Source organism: Protomyctophum parallelum (genome assembly GCF_964188405.1).
Source record: "Protomyctophum parallelum genome assembly, chromosome: 14".
NCBI classification, from domain to species: domain Eukaryota; kingdom Metazoa; phylum Chordata; class Actinopteri; order Myctophiformes; family Myctophidae; genus Protomyctophum; species Protomyctophum parallelum.
Window position 1 is genome coordinate 50,624,308 of NC_139709.1, and position 11,838 is coordinate 50,636,145.

The window sequence follows — 11,838 nt, forward strand, 5'->3', positions numbered from 1 at the left end:
ACTCCCATCCTCGCCTCTCTCCACTGGCTGCCAGTGAACTTTAGAATCCAGTTCAAGGTTCTGCTTTTTACTTTTAAAGCTTTAAGTGGTCTCGCCCCTCCATACCTCTCTGAGCTCCTCCACCCCTACTTTCCGCCCGCTCCCTCAGGTCAGCTGACCTGATGCTGCTTGAGGTCCCGAGGGCGAAGCGGAAGCTTAGAGGGGACAGAGCTTTTTCAATCGCTGGCCAAACCTCACTGAAAACGCACTTTTATTCTTTGGCTTTTGACACAGCATGAGACCTCTGTTCCTGAACTTGCTTCCCACCCCCCTCCTTTTCTTGTTTTGTGTGTTGTCTTTGTATTCTGTGTTTTTAGTCTATGTGTTTACTTACTGTTTTACCTATGTACTGTACAGCACTTTGTGGCAGCTATGGTTGTTTTAAATGTGCTATATAAATAAAGTTGAGTTGAGTTGAGTTGAGTTGAGAGAGAGAGAGAGAGAGAGAGAGAGAGAGAGACCAGATCTTGTTCATCAATTATTGTCCAAGAGAGAGAGAGAGTGTGGGGAGAAGAGACGAGAGAGAGAAGAGAGAGAGAAGAGAGAAGTGAATACATAAGAAATGGATGAATGAAGGAAAGGAAGTATCCAAGCCAATTTACAATTACAATTTAGGCATTTAGCAGACGCTCTTAATCCAGAGCGACTTACATTTAAGCAAGAACAAAAGCATGGGAATACATCACATAAAAGCATTTATCAATATCATGAAACATGCGTAAGCTAAGAAAGTAACAGTGGAATATCTATATAATGAAACTATACATACACTATACATATAAACTATACATATTTACTACTATGCTATACATATATGTACTATGGCGTGCTATAACTATATACAATACAATTATAGTGCTGTCTACATAACATGCTATAAGTCTGTGTCAAATGCTATCTAAGCCAACAGAAATGCTATCTAAGGTCAAGCTATCTAAGCCAAGTCAAGGTAAGACTTGTATGCGGCGTTTTGCATACAGTGTTTTATTCAGATGCGGCCCGGGTCGTCATGGCAATGAAGACGCGCTGCTGACGTCATCAACGAGCGTCAATGTTTACAGCAGCTGGGGAAGCATGCTGGAGAGTGAAGCCAAATTCCAATACCCAAATCTCGGCCACTCGCTCGCTCACACTCGGTCACTCCGGCATGGCAAATTAAATTGGTGACCTGTCAAAATATGTGACCATCTTGTGGACTTCACACAACTTACATGGAGGTCTTTAAATACATAAACAAACTGCAACGATTTACATTCGGACACTGATGTCATGTGATGTCAACACGTCACATATTTCAGCAGGTCACCAATTTCACCGTAACACCTCCATGCTGGAGTGAGTGTGAGTGAGCGAGTGGCCGAGATTTTGGGTATTGGAATTTGGCTTGAGAGTCGATGGGTCCGGGGGTCCTCCTGTGCATCGTGAAAAATGTCATCGCATCCATTCAGCCAGTATGTGATGCGGGGATTCCTGTACAGATTACCATCGATGTAGAGTTTATCAATGAATAAGCGAGCTTTCCTGTCGCCTTTCCTCGCCTCCGCCATGATCGGATAAAAAGAAACCTGCGTCTGTTCATGATCTCAGCTGGAAACTGGTCACTGACGGCATAGTTGGTTCCCTTCAGTTCTCTTCCATTGGACATGACAGCATACTTCATCTTAGAGTCAATGACTTTGGCCACGATGGGACGTGGCCTCTGCTGGACAACTTTGGCTTTACCCAGGCGATGGACTCTGGAAAAGCGGATTGCTTTGATTTCATCCGACTTCATTTTCAGATTAACTGACAGCAATGACTTTAGGAGTTCTTCCGACTTCTGGTGAGTTTCATTTTGGACTTTTGGACAGAGAGTCCATGTATAATTATATTGTCTCTCATACTCCTGCATTGTAAGTCTAGAATGTCATTAGCCATTTTGACTTTGTCCTTTTGTAGTTCACCTGTCAAGCTTTTGAGGTTGTTTACCTCAATCCTGAGTGAGGCGTTTTCAGCCTTTAGCACCTCGATTAGTGAGTTGTTGAACTCCACAGAATCTTTTAGATCTTTGACATCAATTGTCAGCTGTTCGAGTAGATCAAGCTTCTGGAGTTGTTGTTTTATAGCTTTTAAGGACTGGCAGATCTCAGAGGATGATTCTTCCATGTCACTTGAGCCCAACTCACTTCGAGTGCGTTTGCCATCGGGTTTGTTGTCCGCCGGCATAGCGTTTTTGTGATATAACGCGTCAATATAAGCTTCCAATTCCTCCACCGTCTCATCAGTTGATAGATCCAGTTTGAGAAAAGTTTAGTCAATCTCTGATCAGGTCGTGAAAAATGGCATGTTTGGGAAGTTTGGCACAGAGTGAAGCTCAAGGGGCTATAACAGGCGGTTATAGCCGTCTGAGGAGACAGATTGGCAAGGTTTGCCGCGTAAAGTGCACTCACAGTGCCGAACATCACTTAAGTTCAATATTTTTCAACTTGCGAAGTTTACGTCATGGGAAAGTACAGTATTTTGCAATTCAATTGAGAAACTTTTGAAACTTTGACTTTTACACTTCATAGGTTTGACGCCAATAGCTATTTTCTGCAATACTGTAGTTATAGAGAACGACCATAAAAGGTTCTACAGTACAGTATATGGCACGAGAGACGGAAACCGTTTTTGGGGTCACTTCAGTTAAACGAAAGGTTTATGTCACAAGTGCTGTTGAGTGGTCCTCCGTGGAGCATCTCCAAGGTTACGACAAGTAACAATGTCCTGGCTCCCTTGTTTTGCAGTATACACTCCACCAGCGAGTTGATTCTGCTGAGTGATAAGGGCATGCACGTCACAAATATCAGCGCACACTGAAAACATGTTTATGCTGGCGAGAGGTGGCTTACATAAGTCCACCATGCCCCGGTTATACTGTGCTCTTGTGCAAGTGGTCCCCCTGGAAGAATTATCCGTCTTTCAGCAATTAGGGACAGTTGTTTAGACACTCCTTTTGACCTGTGACCTGCGCTGTCCCCGCACCCTGTCCCCAAGCCCCCCCGGTTCCCCTCCGCTGCAGTGGAGGGGAACCACCACCCACGCCTGACCCCTGTAAACTCCTCAATTTGCTCATCAGTAAACGGGGCTTGGGGGTCCACAATTTATCACTGTAGCGATAGCAGTGGCCTTGTGGTTAGAGACTAGTGTCCGCCCTGAGACTGGGAGGTTGGGGTTCAATCCCCGGCCGGGTCATACCAAAGACTCTTAAAATGGGACCCAGTGCCTCCCTGCTTGACACTTAGCATCAAGGGTTGGATTGGGGGTAAGTCCCTGTGACATACTAGCGTCATGTCCAGGGGCTTGGCAAGGCTACTTAATAGCAGTGGTGTTGGTGGTGATGGTGGTGGTGAGTCGTCATGTGGTGTTGGTGGTGGTGGGGAGTCCTCATGTTGCGTCAGCATGCATCGACAATCAAACACATACCGCACACACACAATGAGACAGATCAATAAATCAAGTCTTGGCTGGAAGCCATTGCACATGAAACTCTCTCTCTCTCCACACCGTTAAGTAATGGCTCACTTTGTTTAAACAAACACAATGCAAATAGCATGCATTGTCCCTGTATACATACAGGGACTCTCTCTCTCTCTCTCTCTCTCTCTCTCTCTCTCTCCCTTTTCTCTCCTCACCCTGCTATGCCACCCTGCAGAGAGTGTCACGACGGGGATCAAATCAAAACTCAATTTGATACTAATCCGTCTAATTGAGCACCCAGATCTGAAGGTGGAGGCTGTCTTTGATCTGAAAGAGGGAAGGGGGGGGGGGGTTAAAGATTAAGGCTACTTAAAGTGGCTGTAAAGCAAATTATGCTATTTTCTTATAGACATATTACACATGTAACACGGTCATCTATGAAACCCTGGAAAAAAAAAATTAACTTGATTTTACAGCACTGTGGAATAAGACCATTTCGCGTTTTTTGATCATATCTGCGGGGGGGGGGGGGGGGGGGGGGGGTCTAGATTGTCATATCACCGCGTGACGTATCACGGTGATATTTAAATATGTAATGAGCCCACTGCCGACGCTCCGCCCCTACCTGGCTAGCTACTACTACTAGCTAGTAGCTACTAGCTTGCTGTGCTGTTGTTGTTGTTGTCGTCCCCACGCTCCCTCTACCACCACCACTACAGAATCCCTACAGCTAGTAGACGGTACTTTTTCGTTTGTTGGTTTAGATTTTTGCTCGTTATCATGGCTCCTTGGCGCAAATGCGTTTTACCTGCCTGCCATGCACGCCAAGGGGGTTCCATTTGTTTATTCGCATTCCCCAAAAAGGATGAAAAGAGACAGAAGTGGATGACGTTTGTGAAGCGCCACGGCGGGAGAGATGTGCAAATCACCACCTCCACTGCCTACCTATGCAGCCAACATTTCACCGCTGATTGTTTCTCAAACTGGCAACGGAGACAGCTCGGTTTTACAGACAACCCACTGATGTTGGTTAGTGGTGCCGAGCCGACCATATATTTCGCCGCTGGGGCCGGAGTCGCCGGACTCCCTCCAACTCCTCTCCCCCACCTGTATCACAGTGGTGGAAAAAGTACAAAAATATTTTACTTGAGTAGAAGTACTGATTCTCTACTTGAAAATTACTTAAGTAAAAGTACAAAGTACCTATTAAGAAAGTTACTTAAGTAAAAGTATAAAAGTACCTCAAATGAAATGTACTTAAGTACAAAAAGTACCCGGTGTAAAATGTACTTAAGTATAAAAGTAAAAATGAATAAGTACAAGTACAAAGTACAAGTAAAAAGTACAACATGCTTTTCAAAATGCCTACAAAGAAATTAAGTCCAAAAGTGGCTTTATTTCAACACTCGTCTCGAAATTGGCCATTCATTATCAATGGCATTTAATGTTTGTGTTGGGATAAACACTAGAAACTGACTATTCATTATCAATGGCATTTAATGTTTGTGTTGGGATAAACACTAGAAACTGACCATTCATTATCAATGGCATTTAATGTTTGTGTTGGGATAAACACTAGAAACTGACCATTCATTATCAATGGCATTTAATGTTTGTGTCGGGATAAACACTAGAAACTGACCATTCATTATCAATGGCATTTAATGTTTGTGTTGGGATAAACACTATAAACTGACCATTCATTATCAATGGCATTTAATGTTTGTGTTGGGATAAACACTAGAAACTGACAATTCATTATTAATGGCATTTAATGTTTGTGTTGGGATAAACACTAGAAACTGGCCATTCATTATCAATGGCAATTCATGTTTGTGTTGGGATAAACACTAGAAACTGGCCATTCATTATCAATGGCATTTAATGTTTGTGTTAGGGTAAACACTAGAAACTGGCCATTCATTATCAATGGCATTTAATGTTTGTGTTTGTGCAAGCTCATATAAAAATATATTTCAGATGGGGGTCCACAGTCATTTAGGGGAAGGAGAGCCATTGCAATTTGCAAAACAGACATTATAATTGCGTGAATTCACGCATTATAATTAGCCCTTCACTAATTAAGCCCCACCCACTCCACTCTGCGAGGGCAAACGGTCTTCCATTGAGATGCATGTAAATGATTTCTCCATAAAAAATAATCGATCATTTCAGTAGCAAGAGCTTGAAAATGTCTTCTAAATCTAGTCAAAAAAGCCTACAGTAGGCTATAGGCCTTTGCACAAATGTGGATTACATTATTGGGGGAGAAAGTTGAAACCGATATCAACTTTAACGACCATCCCGTTCGACAGACGTTTACATGCAATGCACGGTAAGACTACAGTGATTATTATTGCAATCACCTGGATGGGTGAGTCGCGTAACGTTCCTGACGTTAAGCTGTGTACGTGACGAAAACAGAACTTCAATAACCAGCAGATGCAGCGCACGTCAGACACACACACACACACACACACACACACAGGATACAGCGCGGCTCGGCGGCTCGCTGTTATTTATTCACCGCACGAGAGAGAGAGAGAGAGAGAGAGAGAGAGAGACGGGCGCTCGCCGCCGCTTCTGTCCAGCTTTTTCACTGCACCGCACGCACCACCATGCTTCTGTGTGAATGTGAACGAATGAGTGAGGCGATGACTTTATAAACTTTGTGCGAAAAATGCGGAGATTGTGAAATCAAGCGAGCCCCGCATATTTCGCATATTTTGCGCGGAAATGTGTAGCGAGTAACGAAAGGTGTCCAATTTTAATGTAGCGGATTAAAAGTACGATTTTTTACTTGTAAATGTAAAAAAAGTAAAGTAAAAAGTAAAAGTAAAAAGTAAAGTAAAAGTAAAAGTACAGAAAAATAAAAATAGTAAATAAAAGTACAAATTCTCAAAACGTGTACTTAAGTACAGTAACGAAGTAATTGTACTTCGTTATTTTCCACCACTGCTGTATCACTATCTACCGTCGTCAACAGGCCTGTTGCTTCGCATGTAAGTTTCCAGCAGTACTTGTTATTATAATTATACTTTTTTATTTATGTCTAGTAGTCTGGGCTCTATTTTCTGCTAAACGACAAAATGGTCAATGTTACGTAGCGTTTGTAGTGTGTATCGTATCATCCACTGTGACATAGTGCATAGACCATACTCACCATAGTCCATGATTTGACCATCGACCAAATACAGAAAGTATTGCACTATAGGCCTACCGGAAAGTGATGGTAGTAGTAGCCTAGTCTGGTTGCAGTGTGTTTCCTGGATATGAGTAATTCGGAAATTCTAATTTCTTTGATAAAGTTATGCCTGTGTTGTGTTGTCCACTGAAATAATTTGCCAACGTCTCCAAAACATTTTTCTGGTGATGATAAACAGAACACAATAGAACATGTGCAATGCATCTTCACTGACTGTCACAAAACACCATGTGCATTTCATGTATTGTAGGTAAGGGTTTACCCCCCCCCCCCCCCCCCCCCCCCCCCCCCCCAAGTGTACAGGGGCATAAGGGGCGGTCTCAAGACTGATGCTACAGTTATATAGGCCATTACAAGTGGACATTCACATTATTTTATTTTCTACATACATACAGATTTACGAGGGTGTTATTGATCAGGACATAGCCTGCACTATTGTTTTCATGAGCAGAAGTAGGCTATTTCTGAACAAGTAATTTATACTGTTATCTTATCTGTTCACAAAGCAGGCCCTTCCATCCACAAGAGAGACACAGAGTCAGTGTGACAAAGTCACTACCCAAGATATTGGGGTTCAGACTGACCGCTCTGTGGGGAGAAGAACAGTTGCAACGCAACTTGCCAGAAGAACCCTCATTAGCAGCAAGAGTGAAGGTTGGTCAAGTTATTATGGTAGTTTGTAATTGTCTGACAGATTCTATTGATGAACAATATATTTTTTGAAGGACAACACTCCTGTCACTTATTGAATAAAATATAACAGAACCTATTCATTAGTCATTGGACACAGACAGTACATTATGCTGCATAGCCTACTGATGTTCATTGTCAAAGTATTTGTATACTATGTGCAGTGACAATAAATGTAATCTAATCTCATTTCTGCTGTCACAATATCCTATAATCTATTATTCGGTCATTGGACACAGTACATTGTGTTACACATTGTGTTACACAATTTACTAAAACTTGGTAAAATCACTAAACTAAATATTATGTCAGACTCAGTTGATTACCACTTCTTATTGGCTTAGAGACAGTAATTATTCATTGTGGGGTTACAATATATTTATACATGGCATGCCATGACATGAATAAATATATATATATATATTGTGGGCGCCACTGGACAACGTTAGGCAGGAGACACAGCAAGTTTTGCCTACTCGGGCATTTATTGATTATTTAGTTCTGTACAAGTTCAATGTTCGTTCAAGTTCAAAGGCAACTGAAAAATCCAGCGCACACACACAGCTGGTTAACTTATATTCTTCCTATGTCAGGGTATAATAGTCTGTGGTTTTCCTCCTATTCCTTCAGGAGTATCTGGGTTCCTCTTCAGGATTCCTCCATCCCGGGGTTGCCGCCAGATTGCCACGCCAGTGCTCCCTCCGTGAGTCAGTGGAGAATGAGGCGGAGCGTTCCTCTGTTTCCTCCCTTTCAAACCTTACGCGCGCAGCGCGGCTGTTGCGTAATTGGTTTGATTGAGGAAGACGGGCAGGTACTTGTGGTCAATCACGTGACCCAGGGCGGGTCGCTGTCTTCCGAGCTGTGCTCCGCCTCTGACGCTCCACTGACTCTCGGTGGGGTGGCGCTCTGACGGCCCGCTGTCATGCGACATCCCACAATATGTATATCTATCGATCTAACTATTCCATTCCTTGACAAACATTGGCTTTGCGATTTTTCAGAGTTACTTTGCCCTGTTGAGGTTGTTGATCTTTTGAGAGACTGAGAGGGGGTGAAGTTGGAGTTATCAAACATAATCTGTATGACCCACAGTTTAAAACACAACACTGGTGTTTTTTACACAATGTTCTTTTTGGACGATGTGACGCCTCCTCAGAAGGTGACTGAGAGCTCAGTCCAGCAATAACTGAGCTAGCTGCTTCATTGCTCTGTGTACATTTTGCGAGCCATCAGTCCCTCCTCCTTGGTACAGAGAGACACTACTTTTGTGGTGGGTGTATTTGGAGGCATCTAAACTGTATATAACACTCTTATTCTTATATGTTCCAGGTTAACCTAACCCTAACCCTAACCGGGTTTCTGAATGGCGGTGTTTCTGAATGGCGGTGTTTCGGAATGGGGGTCTGTCACCTCTCAGGCTACGGTGGCCACTAAGACTGTTGGTGTGGGCACTCTGTTTCAGTTGCCTCTAGGCACATCTCTGAAGAGGAAAGCTTTAGTGCCAGCTGAAAGCCCGGCAGCAAAGCAACCTCTGTTGCTTTGCTGCTGTCTTCTCAGGAGTCTGAGGTCCCATCCCTCGGTTCAGAAGAGGACCCCACCTACCGTCCCAGCACGTCTAAATTAGATGACGACATCAATGAACGGTAAAACAAGAATTGCTTGTTATATACACGTACATATGTATGATAATATATTCCTCATTATTTGATTTCATGCAGTTATGCTGAAAAGAGAAAGCCATTTCGATAGCAATATGAGAGATTATACAAGAACAAAGGGGTTCCACCCCGCCTCAAGCCAAATTCTGGCTAGTCCGGTGCATCTCAGGAGTGGGACTGGTATGTGTAGAAGGAAGGCACTGGAACAACCTCTGCAAATAATGTGACACTTCGATGTCAATACGTCCTGACCTGATGAAGATGTATTGACATAAAAAAGTTGTAATGTTATTTGCCTTTACATTGTAAATATTAAATGCTTTATTGCTCCAGTGCCTTCCTTATTCTAGAAAAGTATACACTTTGTAATACGTATTTGTATTTGTCAACAGAGAGCCAACACAGCCACAGCACACAGTGAAGTACTTGGTGTATGAGGATTGCCTGCTGGACCTTTTCCGTATTTGCCCCACATGCTCTAGTGTCTGCAAGGTGCGCACATTTGTAAAAGGAACTTTCCTTAGTGTGACGCAGACCTGCAGCCATGAGTTTTGTGAATTCAGCCGGAAGTGGAACAGTCAGCCACTGTTGCGCAGCACACCAGCAGGGAATCTGCAGCTATCGGCTGCTGTATACTTCACGGGCTCTTCTTTCATCCAGACTAACAAGGTTGGTAAGAAATTATGGAGTCTTCTCCCGCAGCTTTGTGTTTTCATTTTTCAGTGCATCCCACTCTGCTACAGAGGGATGTGGTATGAACACTGTTACAGAGGAGCTTTCATATTTTCCATTGCAGGTGCTCAATGCAATGAACGTCAGAACGTTCAGCAGGATGTCACACCGTAATCACGTTCACCAGTACATCCAGGCTTCTGTGCTGCATAAATGGCGGCTACACCAGGCGGGCTTGCTGGAGGGTCTTAAACGGAACCAAAAAGTATCTCTTGGTGGAGACATGCGAGCGGACAGCCCAGGCCACTGTGCAAAGTACGGCTCTTACTCCATGATGGACCTCGACACCAACAAGATAGTTCATAGCCAGCTGGTACAGGTAAATTGTTTGTAAAACTAGAAAATGTGCTCAGTATAGCAATAGCGCAGAACTTCACCAATGAGGCAGATCTGGTATTCATGTGTGTGTTTATGTTACACAGAGCAATGAAGTCAAGAGCAGTGTCCATATGGAGAAAGAAGGGCTGATCAGGAGTCTAAAGTACCTTGCCAAAGCTGGCGTGAAGGTGGATTACCTGGTGACGGACCGACACAACCAGGTCCAAAAATATATGAGGGAGGAAAAACCCACTATTACCCACTATTACGATGTGTGGCATTTATGCAAAGGTAGGATATTATGGAAAATAGTGTTTATTGATCATTTGTAGCACCGCTACACCATCCAATAAAATATATTTTATATGTTTTTAAACAGCTTTCACCAAGAAGCTGGTTGCCATGGCAAAGTTGAAAGAATGCGCTAAGGTCAAGCTGTGGAAGAACAGCGTCAAAAATCATCTCTACTGGTCAGCATCTGGTTCTTCCAGTGGAGAGGAAACGGTAGCAAAGTGGACATCTGTGATCAACCACATCACCAATGTTCATGTCCATGACAATCCACACTTCCCCAAGTGCCTCCATCCCCCCTCCACTGACAAGAACAAGTGGCTGAAGCCTGGTATGCCACTATTCAATAGCAACCTTTTGTCATTAGAATGCTGTTGTAACAAAACTCTCAAGATCAGTGTTGATTTTGGCAGCAATTTTCTTTTTTTTTGTCAGTCTTTCGAATAAAATTCCATTTAGCTTTAGTCAACTAAATATAAGATTTTAATCGACAAAATCTACAGTTGATTTGGTTGACTAAAATGTATTTTGGCAGTCTCCTCATTTTTCACTTGCTGAAAATAGCCGATCTACAAGCTCACAAAGTCACAATGCAGCACAACACATGAGCTTGTAGAGCTGCTATTATCAGCATGCAACCAAGTGTAAAATGACGTCATTTACGTATACTGGATACCTTTAGTCTATTCATCAATGAAAATACTATAGGTTGTCGACAAACATTTTTTGTCATAGCTTTAGTCGACGAAATCAACACTGCTCAAGATGTAATCCACTGACTGAATGCATTTTATAATAGTATACTCTTTCCCCCTTTAGGATCAACGGCCATCCGCAAGCTGGAGACGGCATTGACTAATAAGCGCATTCTGGGAGACGTGAAGAAGCTGAGCCCTCTCTACCAGACATTTTGTGGCTGAGCTGAAAGAGGTGCCTGTCCCTGGATTCCTGTGCTCACAGTACGAGCATCCAGAGAAGACTGCTGCAGTTGCTGCACATGTGTCCCGCTTCATCCGCCCAGAGCCAAAATGACGTCTTAATTTGGGAAGGACACATTTGATCATGAATTCAAATAAATACAAAATAAACAAAGCATTTTGGCTCCAACAATCTGTAGTTTTATATATACACACACACACAGCAACATACTTTTTTTTTTAAACAAAAAACTCTTAGGATTTAGAACAGTAGTTCTCAAAAATATTGTTTTGGGATATTTCCATTGGAAAAAAACGTCTTATATTCATGCCAATTAAATGGAAGGCCTAAATCCAGTGTATTCGCCATCCTCATCTGGGTATTCATCGTGTATCCGGTGCACAATACAGGACGGCAAGATTCTCCGGTTCCCTGCTCCCAGGCATCCCCAGCACCATGACACGAAAGACCTGTAGGCCAGGTAGCGAGCACGCCTGTAATGAGAGAATTAATAAAATGACTTGTGTGCTGTTTTTTTCCCTGCCTGAT

General features: G+C 43.0%; 1 protein-coding gene across 1 annotated transcript; it reads left to right on the forward strand.

Moving 5' to 3' along the window:
- Positions 1-8,495: 8,495 nt before the first annotated feature.
- LOC310871384 (uncharacterized protein) lies at positions 8,496-11,291 on the forward strand (the record flags this gene model as incomplete). The annotated part of the gene is made up of 7 exons (XM_083782869.1): positions 8,496-8,531; positions 8,885-9,015; positions 9,423-9,699; positions 9,827-10,081; positions 10,185-10,371; positions 10,460-10,702; positions 11,191-11,291. The coding sequence occupies 7 exons, from the start codon at positions 8,496-8,498 to the stop codon at positions 11,289-11,291; spliced, it is 1,230 nt and encodes a 409-aa protein (XP_083638995.1).
- Between the last annotated feature and the right edge of the window lie 547 nt (positions 11,292-11,838).